Source organism: Corvus brachyrhynchos, unplaced genomic scaffold, assembly GCF_000691975.1.
Source record: "Corvus brachyrhynchos isolate BGI_N302 unplaced genomic scaffold, ASM69197v1 scaffold203, whole genome shotgun sequence".
Classification (NCBI taxonomy): domain Eukaryota; kingdom Metazoa; phylum Chordata; class Aves; order Passeriformes; family Corvidae; genus Corvus; species Corvus brachyrhynchos.
The window spans coordinates 960781-984904 of record NW_008237408.1 but is presented as its reverse complement, the minus strand read 5'-3'; the positions used below and the strand labels follow the sequence as shown (position 1 = coordinate 984904).

General features: G+C 41.5%; 1 protein-coding gene across 2 annotated transcripts in view; it reads left to right on the top strand.

Moving 5' to 3' along the window:
• MSRA (methionine sulfoxide reductase A) overlaps positions 1-24124 on the top strand; it is a 238429-nt gene that overhangs the window by 124057 nt on the left and 90248 nt on the right. For both annotated transcript variants that reach the window (XM_017730846.1, XM_008631033.2), the window contains exon 4: positions 14526-14630. In XM_017730846.1, the coding sequence (XP_017586335.1) occupies positions 14526-14630 (105 nt within the window). The remainder of the gene's footprint in view (positions 1-14525; positions 14631-24124) is intronic.

The window sequence follows — 24124 nt, the reverse complement described above, 5'->3', positions numbered from 1 at the left end:
GTCTCTGAGGTCTCACTGGAGCCTTCTCTTCTCCAGGTTGAGGTCCCCACTGCTCCCAGCCTGGCTCCAGAGCAGAAGGGCTCCAGCCCTTGGAGCATCTCCATGGCCTCCTCTGCACTCACTCCAGCAGCTCCACGTCCTTCTGATGTTGGCCCCAGGGCTGGAGCAGCTCTGCAGTTGCCACCTGAGTAGGGCAGAGGGGCAGAATCCCCCCTCCCCTGCTGGTCATAAAACCCCTTTTGAAACCCCTCCTAGGAATGGAACTTCTCCCTGGCTGCAGTGGAAGACATTCCCATTCCATTCAGAGGGGTGGCACAGCTGTCTCAGGGGATGGGTTGGGATCTGTTTTCCTTCCCTTTGCTGCTCCTGCCTCTCATTATCCTCGGCAGTAGTTCCATGCTGGAATTTGCCTGGCAGCTCTTTGGAGCAGGATGGGAGGAGGAGCAGGGGCAGCCAGGCTGGTGCCTGGAGACTCAGCTCATTCCCTTTCATTCCTGGCTCCAAGGCTCACTGGGGTGACCTTCAGCTCTTCCTGCCCATTGTCCTCACTCACAGAAAATGGAGAAAGTTTATCTTATCTTCTAAGGGGCTTTGAAATCCATGGATATATGGATTTTTCTGGGACTGAAAGCTGGAGGAAAGCACAGGCAGCAAGGGAAAATCTGAAGTTGTGTTTTATCTCCTGGAGTCATAGAGAATTTTAACTGATAAATTTTGGTATTTATACATCTAAATTGTTTTATTCAGCTGAAGAGGACCTATGTATCTGAATATTTGGCATCATTTAAATCTCTGTTTTAAAGGTCTGACTCCTGTAAGATGAAGTAGATGCTCCAGTGTCATATAAAATCTTCTTTGGGCACTTTATAATCGCCCAAATTTTGCAATATTTACTATTACAAGCTACATACAATGTCTGCCCCCCAAACTGCTCTGTATATTTAATTAAAGCATAAATTTTAATTGAAATAAGGTTTCAGACAGGTCTTTACAGCTCTGCAGGATGTGACTTTGTGGCTTCATCCCGTCCTTACGTATGGAGTGAAAATTCACTAAATTCATTGGAGTTACTTTTCATTTCTAATCAAGTTACTGACAAAATATCTGCCCCTAAAGCTTTTGTGATTTTAATATTAAATATAATAAAAGTTTAATAGCAAAGGTAATAATATTTTTAATATTAAAATGTAGATGGGCTGTACCATGTTGTCTCCCTCTTTGACAACCTTCTATGAAGATCGGGTTTTAAAAGTCATTCTCTAACCAGTTCTCCAGTGAAGGTTTTTATTCCCCCTAGAAGTATTTAAAATACTTCTTTTTGTATCTGAGTTGAATGCAGCAGCATTTCAGTGCTACAAGCCAAGGCAAATCTTATTTCATTGTAAAATTCCTCCATTTACAGAACCAAAATCCTAATAAAAAAAGAAAATACACTTGGAGAGGGGGAAAAACATCCCAAAGCCAGAAATTTCAGCTTTTGCAAGGATAGTGGTGGTGGTGCCATTCCCTTTGAAATAATTCCTCCCTAATTGGTATCCCAATGTAATGGGTAAGTGAACATATTTCACAGCAGCAGCTGTTGGATGTTCAATGACTGGAAAATACGGCGCTGGTGAAGTGTGTGGAGTGCTCATCCCATCAGGAGGAGTAAGTTAATCATACACAATTCACTGAGCACTGGAGCTGCATTTGCAGAGCAGGGGCTGCCGTTTAATTGTCGTGGGCCCTTTTTCAATATCTTGCAGGATCTTTTGTCTCAGCTGTAGCAGTTTTGGTTGCATCCCTAAAACTGTCAGTCTTCCTTATTTTTGCAAGGGCCTAACAATTCCTCCTTCACAATGCAGCTTAAATTGGACCAGATGCTGCATCAATAGAGCAGTCTGCCCATCTCAGAGGCATTAAGCCCAAAATTATTTAGAAAATTGAAGCCTTTAACATACTCTGGATTAATGTGATTAAGTAGAGCTTGCTTTAATTCATAGCCATCTATTCCTTTATTAATAGCCATTTCATCAACAGGAGCAGCACATATGGGGACAAGATGACTGAAAGTTAAATTGATTGCTGGAAGCCTGGAAGAAAAGCATTTAATGTTTCAATAATAACTGATGTAAGACTTCACTGCGGGGCATTTTGGATAGATTTAGACCAGCTTATAAGCACAGTATTTATTAGTATCTTTTAATTTTTATTATAAGCTTGCTAAATGCAAGTTGGTGGGGTTTTTTAAAATTATTTTTATTTCTGCATTTTATATACAAGATTTATAAAGGAGAGTCTCTCATGTGACTGGTAACAGCTGGGCCAGGCCATAGAGGAGTTGGGACTTCTGGAAGACTTAGGAAGAGATGAAATAGAAGAGAGGTTAATTTGTTATGATTATTTGCACACATCCATTTCTGATCCTAGAACTGTTCTGGGTGCTGAAGGAGTGTGTGAGAGCTCTTGTATGACCCATAATATAGGGGGGCCCTCCCTCACATGCTTAAACCCCATTTGTGGGGAGGGTTCAGGTTTGTCCTAGCTTGTTTCCCAACTCAGGAATTACTTCCATGCAAATTTATACATGGAACCATGGAATAAAAAATTCATTGGATAGAATGACAGAATCCCAGAATCCCAGAATGCTTTGGGTGGGAAGGGACCTTAAAGCCCATCTCATTCCACCCTGTGCCATGGGCAGGGACATCTCCCACTATCCCAGACTGCTCCAAGCCCCGTCCAACCTGTCCTTGGACACTACGTGTGTAGGGAGAGAGGCTTTTACAGGACAATCCAATAACGACCCAATACCCTGGAGTGATCATTCCCACAATTTACAGTTGAAGAGTTCTAATCCCAGTGCCTGGGAATGTTGAAGAGATCTAATCCCAGTACCTGGGACAGCTCCCACTCCTGTGTATTTCCAAGTCAAGTCAGTCCTAAATTCTGCTAAAGGTAATTAAGATGCCAGAGTTTCTTGGCATGTTCAGACTGGTCTGATTCACCTAAAATAAATCTCTGATTTAAAATGGAGAATGACAAGAACGAGCTGTGATTTGTGACCATGATTAGAGTCAAGGTGTAGAATCATGGAAATGTTGGTTGGAGGTCTTTACTCCAAGCTCTCGTGGGAAGCAGGACCATCTTCAACACTCAGTCAGGCCATCAGGGGCTGTGTCAAGCCAAGTCAGAACGAGCTCCAAGATGGAGGTTACAGATTGATTGGTTTTCTGGTGACAGAGGTTCTTGAAATGTTGAGTTGGAACCTTCCATGTTGTGGGATATGGCCATTGTCACTTGCTGGGCTGTCTATCGCTGCTGAGGAAAGAAAATGTGGAGCTGCTGGAGTGAGTCCAGAGGAGGCCATGGAGATGCTGCAAGGGCTGGAGCCCCTCTGCTCTGGAGCCAGGCTGGGAGAGCTGGGGGTGTTCACCTGGAGAAGAGAAGGATCCAAGGAGACCTCAGAGCCCCTTCCAGAGCCTAAAGGGGCTCCAGGAGAGCTGGAGAAGGACTTGGGACAAGGGATGGAGGGACAGGACACAGGGAATGGCTTCCCAGTGCCAGAGGACAGGGATGGATGGGATATTGGGAAGGAATTCCTGGCTGTGAGGGTGGGGAGGCCCTGGCCCAGGGTGCCCAGAGAAGCTGTGGCTGCCCCTGGATCCCTGGCAGTGCCCAAGGCCAGGTTGGACAGGGCTTGGAGCAACCTGGGCTAGTGGAAGGCATCCCTGACCATGGCAGTGGGTTGGAACGATATAGTCTTCATTTTCCCTTCCCACCCAAACCCTTCAGTGATTCCATGATATCCTAAGAAGATAAATAATGTCAAGCATTTCTCCCCTCAGTGTTACAAAACTGCATTTTATTCCAGGTCGGATTTATGTAACCTCAGCTTTTGGCCACAGGATCTTCCTGTGCAACAAAACCAGAGCTCATTTCAATATGAGAAAAAAAAAATCTCCAAGGAATAGTAGCTCTGAGAAAGGAAATTTGCGCCCCTCCTTTTGCCAGAGTTGATGTACCTAAATTCCAACAGTTCTCCAAGGATTAGGGATGTACAATGACCCTAAATGAGAGCACAGTGATCCACATTATTTGCATATATTAATTCCCTGAGTTTTGTTTTTTTTTAAAATAAATTAACAATAGCTTTTTCTCATTGTCTTCTAAATACTCTTGGGCATCCAAATTGGTCATTCCTTTTTGGATGAATAAATGCCAAGGAATACTGGTTTCACTTGAATTAAAAATCCCTTCTTTGCTTTTCTGAAATGATCCCCTTTAAATGGGAATAGAAAAAGGATACAAGTGACCTGTAGTTGAAAACTCTTGATTTGGGGCTGGTTGAACAGAAATAATGGATTATCAAATACAGTGAATGTTCATTAGGCTTAAACTGGAAGTTAATGGTTTTACTGGTCTAATGTGAATGATAATATTTACATTTCAGCAAAAGAAAACCAGCAAAAATAGTTTTTGTTTTGTGTGAGTAGCACCACACTGTTTACTGGAATTAATTTTATTTAATTGTATTAGTGGCTGAAATAAAAACTGCTCTTATTCACTTATCCCAGCATAATTAATCATGGTAATAATTCATTTTACGTGACTTCTCGAGGTTAAGCTTTGGTGCAGCCATTCATTAAAATTGAGAATTAATAATGTCTAAAAAGTTGGCCACAAAAAAAAGGAAAAATATCTGTAAAGATTTATTAAAGGTCAATGATTGATCTACTCAGCTTTGTTTTTTAAACCTGGTGTCAGACCTGGGTCGTGCAGCTGTAAAAGTCTCTCAAGTGGTGTTTGAGCTGGTTCTGTCGTTAATGGGCTTTGTGGAGGGTATTTTTCACAAGTCCTTAAGACAATTCTTCTCATCACTAAGTGAGGCTTGTGCTCAGATTCCAGGAATGAGGAATTCCTCTCTCCATAATCAAAAATGGGATATTCTGGAATGGAGCCTCTGATGATGCCAGTAGTAGAACAAAATTCTTTTCCCTGCAGGGACCTTCATGAGGATGGTTGGGAAAAATAAAGTTTCAGTCAAGGAGCTGGAGTGAAAATGAATTCCCACGATGATTTTCTGCCTCCAAACTCATTTGATTACCAGAGTTTTCAGGGTTTTAAACATCTTTTTAACAACCAGACAACCAATTTTGTCACCTTTTGTGATTTGAACTCTTCCTTGTTGCTCTTTGCAGACATTTGTACCATGCACCCAAGGCTGTACCTTCCTGATTTCCTAGTTTCTGACCTTACTGCAATTTTTAATATCTCTACAGGGTAAATTTTTAGGCCACTCCCTCAACAACCTTGCAGGAATATCACTTGAAGAAGGGCAATGGCTGTAATTTATAATTAAAGGAAATAGCAGGATTTCTAAAGCTGTTTGAGGGAAAGTACTGTAAATGAAATGATTAAATATAATTTTAATTAATTATGTTTTATAGCTGTTCTAGGTATATAAATTGTCAAAAATTTATCTTTTGAATCTCTTTAATAGTTTCTGCTAAAGACTTGTTCAGCAAATAGTTGCTTGGGCATTTTTAGAATTTTCTAGAAATCTTTTACTAATTTTGGTGGACTTGGAAGTGTTTGTCTAGGACAAATTAATTCTGAATTTTCATCCCAGCTCTCTTTTTGCCCTCTAAGTGTCTGTTTGCCATGACAAACTTTGCTCTGTTGCCTTCTCCTTGCACTCTGATGCTGCATGGTGAAGCCAGGTTGCCTCTACTGTTTTTTGCAGATTTGTTTTGGGGAGATCAGGAGGGAAACAATGATCCCAATCTTATTTATGTTTATAATAGAACTGTCAGAGTAGTTTAATAAAAACTAGCTATGAAAGAGGAGCTTTCAGAGTACAAATACAGAAATTTATTCTTATTTTTTGGTCTTCTGGTCTACAGTTCTCAGGTATTAAGATCTGCACATTTTTTTCTAAGCTCTTTGATTTCCAGCTTCTCAAAGAGTCAGAATTGTCCTATTTCAGAAACCAAGCCTTTTATTCAGAGATCTCCTCCTAGTAGTAACCTGTTACTAGATTCACTCTAGAGAGACAAGGAGAAAACTACAATTTTTGTTATTCTAACAGAAAATAGTAAATATTAGAATATCTTACTCTCATTTCTTGTTTTTTCTTTTAAATTCCAGATTAGTTAATATTTTCCAACTCTCCAGCTGGCTATTAATAGATGTCCCCAGGTATTATATTTACCTCCAGTTATCCCTTTTCAAAGCTCTTCTCAGTGCATGACATATTCCTCACATCCCTATTGTTCTTTGCTTTGCATTATGCCCATTTATTTAAGGAAATTCTTTGTGTTGCATAACAGTGGCACAGAGGCTTTGCAGCTAAAAGCTGTAAACTTTTAAGCAAAAAAAAATCAATCATATTTTCCATTATATTGACGTTAAACCAATTCCCTTTATAGATTGAATCTGTGTTTCTAAATCCAGGTATATTGTTTATGTATTTATTGTTCATTTTTCCATCTAAGCTTTTTCTGTACCAGAGCAGACGCCCAATATTGCTTTGGTTTGGGACATTACACCCATTTTTGGCAATAAATCATCTCTTAAAATTCTTTTCTGAAGATTTGGGTCTTCTGAGCCTGCTGTGTCCTGGAATATCACTCCCTTTCCAGCCAACGGGGAATTCTTGTTTTCCATTTGCTTTCTTCAGAATGAGTCACAGTTGAGGCAAATGGGTAAAACTCAATATCTGGGCTATTGAGGAAGGGTTAGACAGACTGTTGGGAAGGAATTGTTGGCTGTGAGGGTGGGGAGGCCCTGGCCCAGGGTCCCCAGAGAAGCTGTGGCTGCCCCTGGATCCCTGGAAGTGTCCAAGGCCTGGTTGGATGGGGCTTGGAGCAACCTGGGCTAGTGGGAGGTGTCCCTGCCCATGGCTGGGGGTGGAACGGGATGAGTTTAAGGTCTCTTCCCACCCAAACCATTCTGAGATTCCATTATTTCCTCTGAGGAAACAATTCATTCAGTTCAAAATATCCAGCAGAAACCTAAGCTGAGCAGTTCAAGACTGAATTCTAACCAAACACAGAATCTAAAACTGTTGGTCACTAAATCTTTCCTGGAATGTGATAATTTTAAGCATAGAATCATAGAATGGTTTGGGTTGGAAGGGACCTTAAAGCTCATCCCATTCCACCCCCTGCCATGGGCAGGGACACCTCCCACTAGCCCAGGTTGCTCCAAGCCCTGTCCAGCCTGGCCTTGGACACTTCCAGGGATCCAGGGGCAGCCACAGCTCCTCTGGGCTCCAAGCCCCATCCAGCTTCCAGGGACTACCTTTGCATAACCCATTTGTCAGGAAATGCAATTTATTGGAATGTAAAGGCTCCATCCATCGGATGTGTCAATTACGGGTTAAATTTGGGCTTTAAATGAGAATTTTTTTGATGTGAGAATATGGAGTTTTTCTATTCCCAACTCCGAAGCTAAAATATTTTAACTCTACTATAAAAAATGATATAGAACTTGGAGTTGGGTCAGATTCTTCCTCATCAACCATGATGAAAAGAAGATAACTCAAAAGACCCAACTCTTTGTACAGATGAGTTTGGCATAGGAAAGCTTCATTAAAGCCAAATGAACAAAGGAAAAAGTCACTGATATATTCCCAGCCTTTAAGGCTCCCTGCATTACTTAATTTGACATTTTTATATTATAGATCAGTATGTTTCACCGAGTTACTGTTTTAGCAAGACGTATCACTTTTTCCTTTAAGTTTAGCTGATATTTGATGGGAGTGTCTCTCCCAGAAGGAAATCTGATCTCATTTGAAAAAGTCAGGAAATGAAGAAGTGGTTTATGGGACACGGGTTTAGAGGACTTCCCCAAGATCCCATGGTGCAACTGAGCAGTGACCACTTTCCATATCCATATCTAAAAGCCGTTTTCCATTCAGAATTCCCTGGTTTCCATCCCTACCACTCTTGATCTGCCTTTCCATTGCTTTCTCAGTGACCCCATTTGCATCCCCTTCCTGAGGCCATGCTCATCTCCTTGAGTTAAAAACCTCCAGGGGTTTCTTTTGGAAAGGGTAAATTCATCCGGCACTTGGTGGCTGTCACTGAAACGACTTTTTGGGATTTCTTAGTGCCATGGTTGATCTCACCAGAGCTGTTCCTACAACCCCTTTCCCCTTAGACATCCCAATTCAGCCCCTATTTCCTTTTATTGCAGTATTGCAATGAAATTCCATGTTTATTTCCAGCCTTGCCCTTCCCTCAAAGGTTGTTCCCCATTTGCAGGTACCACGTGTGTCCCTTTTACCCTTCAGCAGAGATTTTACCTCTGACTTCTTTAATACATTTTTGATTGAGTGGCCCCAGCGCAGCAAGAAATGGCTTTGTAAGACCGTCCCATCAGCTCCTCATTGGACTTCTCCACAGAATTTATAAATTGAGACTTTATGTTTCTTTCAAACTCCTGATGAAGGGCTTTAAGAGCAACAGGCTTCGTAGCAGTCCCTGCAGAGGACAGATAAAAATGCTGCCATTCAAGCCTTGTTCCCTTCAGACATTTTTTTTTTTTAGAGATGTCATTTAGACAATTCTTAATCCACTAAACATGTGCACTATCGATATGGGGGAGTGTTAATTTTTTAATCAGTCATGAAGTAATAAGTCAAATGCATTAATAAAGCCTAAGTTCCATGCTATTACATCGCACATTTATTACAGCCAGACTTGTAATTTCATGGGAGGATGAAATGGAGTTTGGCTGACAAGACCTGTATTCCATAGGACCATGCTGTTAATTATAAGCCCATCTTCAACATTTTTCCTTCACTTGGCTGAAATTAAATCAGAATATCTTTTCTAGGAGCACATTCCAACTGGGAACAGCATTTTGACCACAGGACCAGGCCAGAGGGAATCTAAAATAATCCCTTTTTAAGGGCTTTTAGTGTGGACATTCAGCCTATAAAAACATAACCTGTAAGAAGTACAGTGAACAAGGAAAGTTTTGCTATTTCCTTTTCTTCCTACAGGTTTATGTAATTTATTTTTCTCTTTTTATTGGCTCTTCAGTGTACAGCCATTTTACAAATAAAAAGGCTTTGTAGCAGTGGTCTCGCTTCCAGATATTCTGTTCAGCAAAACCAATCAATATTCTGTTTATCAAACCCATTTTGCTGCTAAGGAGCACACAGGATTTTAGCAAACAACAGAGAAAATTTTTACAGCTCTGCCACATAAATTTTAAATACTTGCAAGTAAGAAACAGGTTCATTTAGCACTTTCGTTTTTCAAAAAAACCCCAATATTTTTTGTGAAAACTGCCAATCTTCTTTAATTTCATTCAAGTAGTTTACTGAAAAATATGAGAATTTCCGTGAAAAAAAAAACAATAACAGCATGTTCAACCCCATTTTTTACTGGCAACTTTATTCTCTTAATTTTGTTTTGATGGGGTAAAAAGCAAAGTGATTCTAGAAGGCACCAGAAATAGCAGTTCATTGTTTTATCAGCAAATTTTCCTATCTTTATGAATTTTCATTTACTGGGTGATTCACCTGTCCTCTAATAAACCAAACAAATAAAATTTAATAACATTTTCTCTTCAGAGGCACCACACTATAGCTGCTGCATGAGCTACTTTCTGTAGGTATTAGAAAATACTTGATTTTCTGTGGTCCAGGCAAAAATTTCTGGAAGTTTCTAGAATTTATGGACAATTTATTTTGATTTAGAACTGCAGGACTGGCCTGCCCATAGTGATAAATTGGCTTCTTGCTGGAGAGGATTGACATGTTTTGATAAAACTGGATAAAAGAATGTGGATCACGCTGAGAAGTTAAAGAACCATTTTTTCTAAAGCAGAAATTCACAGTGGTTAATAAAAGAAGCATTATCTCCTAGTTCAGTGCTGGTAAAGTCATTAAAGTTGTTTAAAATACAAAGAAGAAGGTAAAAAAAAATAGGCACAAGTTAGTGCCAATGTAGAAATACAAAATATGGGTCGGTTCCATGAAATTCCCTCAGTTTTAGGCAAGAAGTTGAATAAAAATATTCTAATGGACCCTTCTTAAAAATCTCTTGATCTGGGATTATTTCCATTCTTTTCATTATCATTGATTTGAAGGTCAAAAAGGAAAGGGAAAGGGGCACCCAAAATATGGGCTCTCGGTGTTTTAGTGCTGAACCTTTGGTTTGTTTATTTAAAGAATAGGAAGGCGCTGGAAATTTCAGTAGTGATAACCATGACTTAATGAAAATTCCCAGGCTGGTTTGGAGAAAGATGCTCAAAAGACCTTCCCACAACTTTTGTTGGTTGTACTTTGCATTTTCACTTGGGTCTAGACTTTGGTTAGCACAAATTGGTTTATCTCCAAAATCAGTGAGTGCTGAAGTTTGGTTGTGTTTCTTTACATTCCACATTGGCATCATGGTCCTGGCACAGGGTGCCCAGAGGAGCTGTGGCTGCCCCTGGATCCCTGGAAGTGTCCAAGGCCAGGTTGGACAGGGCTTGGAGCAACCTGGGCTAGTGGAAGGTGTCCCTGCCCATGGCAGGGGGTGGGACTGGACGAGCTTTAAGGTCCCTTCCCACCCAAACCATTCTGGGATCCCAACGAGGTTGTGTTGCCAGTGTGACAAGCACAGGGGCAGTTCAGGGATTCAGGGAAGAGGTGAGAAAAGAGGGAGTTATTTTCTGAGAACTCTTTGAAAAGATGTGAAAAGTCATATCTGCTCTTTGTGGAACACACCGGGAGAGCAGGAGCTGTAATGGATAAGTTGTTCCTCAAACTCTGGGCCATTCTTGTAATGAAGAGCTGTTAAACAGGCCTGAGTACAAATAAATTCAGTGAAATGATCTTTATGGTCCCTTCCAACCCAAATCATTCTGTGATTCTGTGATTTGCTCGAGTCAGGATGTTATTTCTCAAAAGAGCCAGGTCCTTTTTTATTGCAGAATCAAGGCAGGAGGGAGTAGTTTGGGAATTTTGGCACCGTAGAATTTAATTCACCCGAGGCAGGACCAGGTGGAGGTGAAGCCCACGTGGCTGCTGGGAGGCTCCCAGCTGAGCAGCTCTCCAGCCAGCCCTTGGAAGCTGCTCCACTTTGCCGAAGATAATTAAACACTCCCTAGATCCAGCCAGTTAAAAAGAATGAGTTCTCTTCCCTAATCCCTCGGTTTGGGCACTCACCTGGGACATGATTAAGAAGGTGAGAATCTAAATGCTATTAGGAAGAAAAGGAACTGAAAAGGTGTCACTCAGACGTCTTTTTGTCCTGCTCTTTGCAGGGACGTTTTTGCCAGGGTTGGAATCCCCTCTGAACGAGCTCGCCGGAGTTAATCCTCCGGGAGCGGCCGTGTTTTCTAAGTGGGAAATGGATCCAGGATAAACAGACAATCTGCTCTTGGCACTCGGCCCTCTCTGCCTCGGTGTAATAAAGTCTTCCCATCTGTAGGGAGGTTCTTCAATGGTTAAGCTCCTTCCAGAGCTGAAGGAACCAAGTGCCAGCTCTGGAAATCTGATAATGGCTCTGATAAAGGAAGGTTTTCTATTTGCACAGGGAGCAGCAAATGGAATTATATTTATAATTCCATAAATTATTTAAAAAACGTGATCCAGACATTGAGCCTTCTAGAAATCTTCATACTCATTCAAACTTTTGCTGTGGGATATTAAAGATCAGCTGATTAAAAGCAGTGGGTGAACTGAGGACACTGTGACTCTCTGACGATATAAATGGACATTCAGGTGCAATTCTGAAGGAGGCACTGGGGTGAGGAGCTGGATGTCACTGAGACAATCACATCTCCCACTGATCATTTGAAATCCTTGCAGCTCCTCAATGTCAGGCTATTGAATTTCTCGTTAAAGATACACAGCTTTTTGGAGAACAAGTGGGGTTATTGTTTCTCTGTGATTGCTGCCTCTCCATTTTAAGAGCTCCTACAAAAAAAGGTTTGATTAGAAATATTTCAATTTTTTTTTCCACCATAGAGAGGAGTGGTGAGCTGGGTTGATGCTGTGTTCATTTGGCATTAGGTTTACCAAGTGTGTGAAACACAAACTGAAACGGGATTATTCTGTTTTTGTTGTCAGACTCAAGCCTAATGCAAATAGTCACCAATGCCAAGATTGTTATTAGGAATAGCCACAGTATATCCTGAAAGAAAATCCACTGGATTGTGGAAAGGCTTTGAGGAAAATGAGAGGTGAATCTGGTAGGACCAGCAGCATTACTTCCTTTCTTTTCCCCTGAGGGTGAATATTGATTTTAAATCTATTCTAACAGTCTCTTAGCCACACATCTGAGGGTATTTTCCTTGAGGTCAGGCTATAGTTCTCAGAGGAGCACCATTATTTCCTTATTCTGGGAAAAAAAGAAGGCTGATCCTTTGAACTTCTGGATTAGCAGGAGCAGGCAGTGTTGATAAGGTGTAATTGCTGCTTCAGTCAGGAAGAAAAGCCTCTGTTGTTTTTAAGTTCTTTAGGAAACTCTCCTGTGATCTAAACCTGTTAATCTTAGACAAGTAATTTGCTCCTGAGTGATAAAAACCTTTCATAAGCTTCATCTTGGCTTACAAAAAATAAAAATACTGAAGTCAGAAGCCACTCCTTAATCTCGTTTTAGTTATACAATGTTGGTTTGAGGGAGCTGGACACACCACAGGCTGTGCCCTCTCCTTTTTTGTCTCCAGCAACAACTGAAGTCCCAACTTGGGCTCAAACAAATTCATTATTTTTTGCTGATAGACCACATTAAACCACAAAATCTGGAATAAATTCCATCCCTGACCTAAGCTGGCTGTTATTTCTTGACGTAATACAGAAAGACCATTTCACTTCATTATGAAGCCTGTTATCTCTGACTTGCATTTTTGTTCTGCTGAATGGATGATCCTTCCTGCTTCCCACCATCCGAATTTAGCTTCAGGTAATGAGGTGCTTCCCTGGACTGTAAAAGGCAGAGAGGAATTGGGTCACAGTTGTGGACATCCTGTAGGATGGGGGGACCCGGCTTTACTCCAACTCCCAGGAAACCTGGATATTCTCTTTTCATCCCACTGAGCAGATCCTTGTTACATTGGGATAGGGAGCAATTTGATTTTATCCAGTCTAGACTACAAATATCCCAGATGTGTCCTCTTTTACTCATCTGCATTCCAGACTAAATTTAATCCCAGTCTTTCAAATCTCTTTTATCAGCTGGCCCAGCCCTCTGTGCCTCATTCGGGTTTTGTTTCAGGTGCCCCATTAGCTGATAAAATGCTGTCACACTTTGCCCCATCATGGCTCTTTAATATTTCCCAGCATCCTTTTTATTGCTCTCTACTTTTTTTTTAAATTCAGATTTCTCCTCATGTCTCTACTGAACCCTCCTCAGTTACTCATTCTGATTTTTCTCATTTGGTGACAGTTCATTCAGGACCCATTACTGGGCCAGATTCACCCTGTATGAAATTCCCTGATTCTGTTGAAATCAGTGGAACAAATCTGGAGTTTGTGCTGGTGTAAACGAAATAAAAACCTCCCTGATGTGATCAAGGGACTTATTTTATCCCCACCAAAGGCAGATCTGGCTGTCCAGTGTATTTTTTTTAGGTATTTACTTCTTATGATTTAATTGAAGGATGGGATTTTTTCCCCATTCATGAATATGTAATGATGACAGAAATGTCTAATTTTTGAATTAAAAAATATATAATATATATATAAAATATAAAATGCACGTTGTGCAGGGGACTTTCACCTGAGAGGTCTGAGCACTCATCAATCTCATTATTAATTAAAATTTAAGTGAATTATGTGCCCAGATCCTTCATATTGTCTGAAGTTGGATCTTTCAATAATATTATGAGCCATAAACACATCAGAAATTAAAAAATTCTGTCCAAAGTGTAACAGAAAAATAGAAATAATGTTTTTTAAGTGCTGTAACGTCTGCTAATCTTCCTTGTATTTCTGCTGTCATAAAATTTAAAGTTCAGCCGGGCTCTCTTTGACTCTTTTGAGCCTCATGGACATTGCGAAACAGTTTGGAATTATTTGTGTGATCTTGTGTAAGCACACCCTTGGCATTTGTTTTTATCATCAATATTATTGATATTTTATAATATGATAATTATTTTCTAATCAATTATATTGTCCATATCGCCACAGAAACAAAACCCAGTCAAGACAACTTAGACATAAAAGTTTTCATATTTTATTGCTCTATTTAGAATATTTCAAATATTTTGCTAGTTTTCAGTTATAAATTTGTTAGAATTATTAATTTTTTCTCCTTTAAGCTGACAAACTGCTGCAATAACAGCACTGTCTTCCCTTCTCATCTCTCTGCATGGTTTGTTTCACGATGGCCCCGTCTGAACAAACAGATTTATTAGAGTTGACTGAAATACAAAATATTGTGCAAAAAAGCTCAAGTATAAATGGTGCTAAACCAAAATATTTTTAGGAAAACATGAAACAAAACCAAAGGACTGTGCTTGGAATCTTAGAGACAAAACCCTGAGTGCACCTTGGCTAATTGTCACTGCTAAAATTTGGTTTTATTTTGAATTTGCAGGCAGAACTGGGCACACCGAGGCTGTCCGGGTGGTGTTTGAGCCACAAAACATCAGCTTTGAGCAACTGCTCAAGGTCTTCTGGGAGAATCATGACCCGACACAAGGTAGAGTGATGAGTGAGCCAGTATTTAATTATCTTACTAATTACAGCTGGGGTAATTAGTGTTTGAGCTGCATGGAAGAGATGAACCTTGAAATCACACTGGAGCTCAGGAATATGATTGCAGACATTTATTGACAGAGAAAGAGAGGGAGAGGGAGAATGGGAGCACGGAACTCACAGTGCCCCTCCTCCCTTACAGCTGCCTGGGCTGGGAAAATTCCCACAGAGTGGCACGGGAGACAATGGAAAATTCTCTTCAACTTTGATGATGACAATTTATTCTGTAATTTCTTTTGTCTCTTCAATTAAAGTGTATTTCTTTGCATCTTCAAAATTTCTATTATTTTAGTTTATTTTATTTTACTTTTCCTTATTTTATTTTAAAATTTTATTTTTAAATTTTATTTTATTTTATTTTATTTTACCTTATTTTACCTTATTTTATCTTATTTTATCTTATTTTTAATTTTCATTTTAGTTTGCTTTACTTAATTGCATTTTATTTTGCTTTATTTTATTTTATTTAATTTTATTTTAATTATTTGATTTTGTTTCTACCCAGGACCTTTATCCTTCATCAGAACCTGGGATTTTACATTTTTCAACAGTACTGAGTATATTTTATGATTAGAAAAAGGGAGCAAAAAAGGGGTAAGAGATGTTGTGCAGAGGCACTAGTGGACCATTCTACCTATTTGCCTTATCCAAACCTTTGGAATTAATTTATCCTTCTTGGCAGAGGTTTTGTGCTGACACGACCCACATCTGTGCAAACAGAAGTGGGAAACTGTGTGCAGAAAACATTTTGCATGTTTAGAGAGTTCCAGTAAACCTCATCCCTTCTCCCATTTCCCAGAAACGCTGCACACAAGTAACTCATTTCAATATTTGAACAGCCATCGTAATTATGCCACTTGTTACTGCATCTGGGAACAAAAAAATTGCAGATGATACCTCCAAAATGTGATGCCATCCTGGGAAAAAGAAACTGAAAGAGGGATCCAGGGACTATTGTGGATAAGTGTCTTCCACTGAACCCAAAGTGGTTATTGCAACTTCTGCCTCTATGGAAAGGGCTTTAGTCAGGAGTTTTCTGCTTGCAGGGCCAGGAAATCAGAACATTTTGTGCAGTTCCTCTGTTGCCATCCTGGAGATCTTACAGAAATATTGCTGGAGATTCAAAGTGCGACAAAAAAATGGATATAGAGCCCAGAAAACTGCCCCAGTGCTGGGAGTAGACGCGATGAAGAGAGATAACACCATGTCGGGGGGGTTAGGTTGGATATCAGGGAAAGGTTCTTCCCCCAGAGGGTGTTGGGGCACTGGAGCAGCTCCCCAGGGAATGGGCACAGCCCCAGGGCTGCCAGAGCTCCAGGAGCGTAGGGACAACGCTCTCAGGGATGCACGGGGTGGGATTGTTGGGGTGTCAGTGCAGGGCCAGGGGTTGGACTGGATGATCCTATCCAGCTCAGGAGATTCTGCGATTCCATGAACACTGTGATCAAACAATACTTGCAGGTACCTCATGAGAGGTTGACAACCTGACCCCAATAAACCAGGACAAGCTCCAGTAGCTGGGAGCTGAAGTTTGGAAAGTTCCACTGTGCAATGAAACAGCTCCACATCCCTCAGTGTAATTAAACACTGAAGTATTCTTCCATCACCATCCTTTCGAGTCTTTCAGATGGGGTAATCCATCATTTTAAAAGAGGGGCTTGATTCCAGTCAGGAGAAGGAATCCTGTGAATTTGTCGAGTGCAGTGGCCTACACTGTTGATTTATGAGCCTCCCTTTCCAACCCGCTGCCTCAGAGCTGTGTTCAGGTTAATTCATCGGCACCATCCCTGAAAAACTTGGAGCTCTGCATTGAGAGATGCCACTATGGCAGGGGGTTGGAATGAGATGATCTTTAAGGTCTCTTGCAAACCATTCCAGGACTGTCTGATTCTAGGACAATTTCCACCCTCAAATCACACTCTTGGGCCTTCCTGGTTTGCTTGTAGAAATGATGGAGTTTTTCATCCTGTCCTACCAGTTTTTGGTTTTAGACCTTTTTCTTGCTCTTTTTTTCTTTGGATTATCAGAAATTGGCCATCACCAGAGGGTGGCTTATTTCTTTCAGCATGGAGAAGAGAATCTTCAGGGCGACATCATTGAGGCCTTCCAGTAGGTACAGGGAGCCTACAGGAAAGATGGAGAGGAGTATTTACAAGAGCCTGGAGTGACAGGACAAGGGAGAATGGCTTCAAACTGAAGATGGGATGTTGGAAAGAAATTGTTCCCTGTGAGGGTGGTGAGGTCACAGGTTGGCCAGAGAAGCTGTGGCTGTCCCTGGATCCCTGGAAGTGTCCAAGGCCAGGTTGGATGGGGCTTGGAGCACCCTGAGGTAGTGGAAGGTGTCCCTGCCCATGGCAGGGGGTGTAATGAGATGGTTTTTAAGATCCCTTCCAACCCAAACTCTTCTGGGTTTCCATGACTCTTATGGACTGCTTGTTTTGATGCATCGGGACAACTGGTCCACGTGTCTTGCTCATATGTTTGGATTCATCCTGATTGCCAGGGCTGGGAACCGGTGGACAGGAGTATGGGATTCTTCACTTTGCAGGTATGAGAAATGGATTTCTGCAGACATAAGTTGGACAACACCCGCCTAATCAGTCTTTTGCCATGTCTGTAGTCTTGTCTTTGGCAGTGGTTGGGCTCAGCCCGTGGCTCACATAGAACAGGGAAGTGCCTGAAGGACCTGAGGGCTTTAGGGTGACTGAAGTTCATTACCTGGACACACAGAGTTGTGGATGAAATGTAGTAGTTGTGATAACAGATCAGATAAACCCATCAGTGTAATTCATGATTCTTTCTGGCTCTAAACCAAACTAAAATGATGGCATTATGTCTTTATATCCTCATACGACAGAGGTTCAGCACAGTTCCGGTCTGTGCTTTCAGAAGAAGGCTGGATGTGGCAGCTGTGTGATTCACTCTTGGATTTCTGGCAGCTGGGAAGCATCATCTGATTAGCCCAGGCACGAGGCCATGCTAATGTGGCTGAATTCCTTCTGGGAGTGAGCTCCTGTCTCCATGTGACACCAAGCCATGGAGACACCCGAGTCCTTCACACTGTCTCAGGCATCTGTGTGGCACTGCAGTGCATGGTGGAAACATTCCTAAACTTTTATCTGAGCTTGGATCAATAGAATTTCCACGTGGTTCTTCCATAATAATTTGCCAAAAGTGAGAGCACTGCTTTACCCCTGGAAAAGATGGAATTGTTCTCGGAAGACTTTGCACACCCCAGCCTTGCACAGGTTGCTTTACCTGTGTATTTTTGTGGTTCCTTAATGCTGCACCAGGGGAGGTTCAGGTTGGACACCAGGAGGAATCTCTTCATGGAAAGGGCTGTCAAAGTTTGGAAGGGGCTGCCCAGGGAGGTGGTGGAGTCCCCATCCCTCGAGGTGCCCAAGGAACAACTGGATATGGCACTCAGTCCTCTGGGCTGGTGACAAGGTGGAGATTGGACTTAATCTTGAAAGTCTTGGAGGTCTTTTTCACCCTAAATTATTCTGTGATTCTGTGATTTTGTTATTCTAATCTCTGTCCAAGAATTTTGCAAAGCTCTTCACATCTCATATACATTTCTTGATTTGAGAAAAACCTGAACCACAAGGTCCCAATGTCAAACTTCTGTGTTTTGTAAGGCAGGGATGGTAGAAGATGTCTAAATTGGGATTGTTTCTTTGCCTTGACTTGTATCTATTCCCTGTTTTTAGCTGGCTGTGGGAAATGTAGCTTTATGTAAAGACACTGAAAGTGAGAGTTATCTCTCTGACCTACAATATTTTTCTCCTTTGCGGTTGAGCTGTGTGCACACAGTGAGTTTTATTCAGGCAGCCTTGTGGGAATGCAGGACTCAGTCTGCCAAAAAGAAGATTTTGACTAAGAAGATAAATGAGAAGATTTCTTATTCATGAAATTCAGCACAATCTTTGGGTGAATCCAGTGTCTCACACAGCAAATGCCTGACTTCTTGAGTACAGCTCCCACTCAAAAATATAAAAGCTCTGTGGGGTTTATCTTTTTCCAGAAGTTGGGATAACACCACTTCATCCCTCCTACCCCCAGGAGAGATAATGGACTTATCTCATTGTTATGATGTCATTAAACATCAAATGTGTACATTCCGTGGCAGATTAAGGCCTTTCAGGATCAGTTTAGTTGGTACCAAGTTGCTGAAGAGTACAGACTGCCAGTCCCACCGCCGTTCATCATTGCATGAGTGTATTCATATTCAAAACCTCCTGCTTTCCAAGCAGTTGTCCTTTAGAAGAGACTGACTCCTCACTGGGATTCAAATTGTTCCTGGGAAGGAGCCTGGCTTTGTTTTGGGAAGCTCTGGAGTGTACAGAAGTCAATTGAAAAGCAGGAACCTTTGATCAAATCAAACAGTTGAAAGAGATCCTCCCTGACGAGCATCTCGGAAGTGTGGGGCCCTGACAAAGTCCTCCTGACTGTTAATTTAGGCTCTATTTTATAATTCATTAGAATTGGGAGACTGAAAAAGCAACAAACAACCCCCTGACTTCTGCCAAGTGGCATATGGCTGTCATCTCTGCTCACCCTCCCGTGTTTTTTTTTTCCTGCTCTGCCAGGAAAGAGCTGATCTGTAAGAGGATTGCTCTGGATGGCTCTATAAGTGCTCGAGATGTTGTTTCTTTGTCATTGATAGAGACAAGAGGGATGAATGGGATATGCCAAAAATACTGCAAAAAAATTTGTAGATAATTTTAATTTTTAAAGTTTACAGAGGTGTAGAGCAAAGTCTGTATTGCCTGGTTTTTTAATGGGACCGTCCTCAGAGCTTTCCAGATTTTTTTAGGATATAAGCCTGACTGTCTCCTTAAAGTTGCACTCTGACCATGGTCCTGCTGACAACTGCTTGCTGCCTGTCTGGAGGGACTTGGACTTTCAACCCATCAGTTTTGTGCCTCTTCTGTAGTGTCACAATTTCTGTAAAGTAATCTTTGACTTCCCTGTAAGGGAAAAGGGTGATTTTCTCCTCTCCGACCTTTGAGCCGGATACAAGCTCTTTGTTTGTGTTGACACTGGAAATCACAAACTTCTCAGGCTGAAAATTAACCCTGCATGAATGGAACTGAAATGTGGTTTCCAGCCAGGATTTAAATTGCCGGGAGCAGGAATTTTGTGGTGGGATCACCCTTCTGGCATCAGCACCGATATGCAGTGCCTGAGCCAATTCCAAACCCCGCTGTGCTCCTGGACAGGGAGGAACGTGTCATACTGGATCAGATCAGAAGTTTGGCTGCTCTTTGTAGGGTGTCAGAAACTATTTCTCCACACCTCTGGAAAAATCAATCTGATACCAGAGGAGAGTGTTTGGCATGGTACAAATGTGAGTCCTGTAAAGGACTTTAATCTTGGAATTCTCCTGACCTGTGTGTGGGTGAAGTCCTTCATGTGTCAGAGATTTCAGCCAGTCCAAGGTGACTTAAAAGAAAGGCTCCTTCTTGCTTTCATGGGCTGGACAGAAGTCAAGCAGACAACAAAACTCATTTCATTTTAGAGCAACTTGGTCTAGTGCAACGTGTCCCTGTCCATGGCAGGGGATGGAATGAGATGATCTTTAACGTCCTGTTGAACCCAAACCATTCCGTGATTCTGTGAAAATGTGTTTGGGAGAAATGAAAAATCCTCTTGTCTCCTTCAGCTCTGTTCTTTCGTGAGCACAATCCAAAGCAGATGCTTGTTTGTGTAGTTCTGCTCCCCACATTCCTCAAAAGTGCCCAATCCTTCCCAGCCCACAGGAAATGACTCAGGTACAGCTACAATTCCCTGTGGTGAGCGCCTGTTGTCCACACATCCCATCATTTTTCATTCCTTCTGGCTTTCTGTTTGGATTTTTGAGTTAGTGGCAGGAGCTGGGCGGAAGCCAGGATTCCGTAGTTTTGGTCACCCCTTTGACCATGGGGTGAAGGACAAAGCCACCCGTGACCATCGCTGCCCAGGAGCTTCTGGAATTCCCCTTCCAGCCTTGTTGATCCTTTGTGAATATCCAGAGAACCAAAGTCATTGTAAGGAATCTCATTCCCCTTTTCCTGTCAGGGACAAGTCCTTATCTTGCCTGTGTTTGTGCAGGAAATGTAAGCAGGGCTGATATTTTTCCAGCAGTTGAGGACCATCTGTCCTACAACAAACTCATCACCTGCCAGAGTTGTTCAGAACATCTCTCCGTCCATATGTCTTGTGTATCCATGATAAAGAAGAAATGTAGGAGCCATTTCTCCTCCCTGTGACCTTCCAAACACGCTGGCATTTAGCCTTGGTGCTGATGCAGGAATTCTCCAGATTAATATCTGCTTTTTGTTGTGCTGACCCAGTTTGCTCGCAGAGGGGATATTTATTTCTCCCCAGCTTTGAAGGCCTGTACTTTTTTTAGACATTGCATAAGGAATCTATCATCTGCAAATAATTAAAATTAGACACTAGAAATGACATTGTGTTGCTAATGAGCAGATGTGTCTACTTATACCAGTGGAAGAACAGCTGTACACATAAAAAACGCTGCAGCCACCCTAAACCAGCATTTGGTATTCTGCTACAGGCCTGGAACTTCATTTGGAGATTAAAGGGAAAAAAATAATCTTTCCCTGTAAAATATAACCGTTTTTATGTTTTGCCTCTACATTTTTGTAACTCTCTTCCCTTTATAATTTGAATGAGATTTGTGAGTCTCAGATTAAAGCACCTTTGTCATGTATTTCAAACGTCATTAAGAGCCTTGATGGTCTCAGCATTATTACAAGGTGTAACGAAAACCAGTAGAAATATGAAATCTATTGTCACCAGGCATATTAAATATATTCAAAATAGAATTACCAGCCCCTCAGGGAGCCATTCTTGGTCCAATACTCCTCAATATTTTCATTAATGACTCGCAGGATACAGTGGAGAGGATGCTAATTAAATCAGTGGTAAAGACATTGCTGGGAGGCTCTTGAAGGAAGCGAATAAAGCACAGCTCTGTGTTGATAAATTAACAAAAGCCATGGAAATCGATGTGCCAGGACACAATAAAGATAAATGTGTGGCGGTTCCTGCAGGGTTGGACACTCAAGAGCAGAACTGGGTTGTTTGATCAGAGTCTTTCTGTTGCCTTCTCCTCCTTCCTGCTCTTTCCCATGAAATTCCAGTGGTGGGACAGTTGTTGATGGATGCCTGCTCATCCCACCAGCGATGAATTTAGTCCCTTACCCAAAATCACCTCCGAAATACCTGTGGCCTTTTTTTAAGAAGTATTAAAGTCTTTGCCAGAGTTGCACTTTGAGAATGCAGCTTCATCTCTTTCCTGAGCCGAAATCTTGTGTTTCATTGTTCCTACTCTTTGTGTTTCTCCAGGACTAAACAGGCATTAAAAATGAATAGGTGTTATTAGGCTGCTTTGCATCCCCAAGAATTTCAGCTGTCGTGCCCTAATTTGCACATTAGACTCTTCTTATCCATATAAATTAGAATAGACTTCTCCTGACCTATATTTGCAGTTTAGGAGATGTTGTTTTCCCTGCATCTTTCTTAATGAAGGGGATTATTAACCAGAGCAGTGGTTGCTGAGGTGGGCTGAATGCTTTGCATTTTGAAGTGAGCAGTGCTGAATCAATTCTGGCTCAAGGGCAAAAGTCCTTCTGGGCTCTGAATTCCTCTTTCAACTGCTTTTAGGTTCTTTATTTTACACCTGTCTTGGTTTGAAAGACAGGTATCTGCTAAGGAAGGCAGAAGCCTCCCTTGGAATGGCAGATGCAACCCCCTTCCCTCCGAGTTATTATAATTTTGAAATCAAGGGGCTTTTAGGCAAAGATGTGGAAAATAGGAATAACACCTGACAAGGATGTGTGAGCCAGTTCCCCAGAACAACTGAAAATTAGAACTCCGACGCCGTAGGAAATGTGAACCCACCTGAGGGAGGTGAGGTTTATACTGGATATAAGGAAGGATGAAATTATTTTATAAATATGTATATATAAATGATGTATATAATATTATGTGGGTCCCTTCCAACTCAGAATATTCTGTGATTCTGTGATATAAGAACAAGATGATCTTTAAAGGTCCTTTTCAACCCAAACCATTCCATGATTCCCTGGTTCTACCTGTGAAGCTGACGGGAACATGGTGGGAATAACATCTAAATTTTCATGTGTTTGTGGAATTCGGAGAGGGCAACCTTAGAAAGCCTTTTCTGCAGAATTTTTTGATGGATTGTTCCTAATCCTTAGGCAAGGAAAACAATAGATGAAGTCAAAACAAAGAGATAACAAACATTGTTTTCTTCTTCAAATAATAGTGAATTTACTGTACTTGTGTCTGGAAATCTGAGGCATTGAAGCGTGGTATCATTAATCATAGTTTATGGTGATTATTAGTAGGCTTTTAATCTTTGTTTTCGTGTATAATTAGGTACAAGAGGTCAAAGCTGACTCTCTTCTGAACAACAATATTTTCAGTGAATGACTGTTTTTCTCTGCCTGCAATTTCCTTGTGCATATTTATAAGAGCGCACTTGTCTGTATTTTGAGAGAGCAGTGTCCCATGAGCTTATCTGCTTATAAAAGCAAATTGCAACACTATTATTTTTATTATCACTAATTATTTTTATTACTATTGCAACAGCACCTGGTGGATCAGAGTGGGTTTGGATTCGGAGTGCAGGCAAATGCCTAAATTGAGGCAAGGCACTAATCAACAACAGATAAACGAAGAGAAAGGAGAAGGCACATGAAGAAAAACAACAGCAAATCTGTGTGGTTCCATAGCTGAGCCTATGTGGTAACTGATCTGAATCCCTGCATTTCTTAATTATAGTTTTTCCCCATGATCAGTTGTTGTCCAGCTTTTGGTAACATCACAGCAAAGTTAATCCCTGAAGAAAATCGGCAATGAGGGCCTGATTCCAATGCCCGAACAGAAATGCCTTTGCCACATCAGATGCTTTTGGGCATTATTCCTGTTTTCCAGCAGTTAGAAAATGTGAAGCTTATTTCTGCCCCTGTCATGTCCTCCAGTCTTCTCCACACATCCCTGCTCCGTGCATTTTACTTGGGATTGAAGGTGAACCCGCGACAGAAGGCTATCAAGATCTCCAGGCAGGCTTGTCTCACCAGCACAGCCACGTCCGGAGGGATAAAGGCTGAGTGAAATCCACTTAAATTTAGATGTTTCCATGGGCATGGGGGGGCTCAGCTCCCACGGGTATTAGAAAAACTCTGGTGAACACACTTGACTCGTCCCAAGTTAGACATTAGGTCAGCCTGTGTTTGGTCAGCTTTTGGTTGCCTAAACATGGAAGCTCAGTTCCAGCTGCACTGATAAATATTGATAAAAATTTCATTCCCTTCCCACGTTCCTAGAATCTTGGAATGGTCTGAGTTGGAAGGAACCTTAAAAACCATCCCATTCCACCCCCTGCCATGGGCAGGGACACCCTCC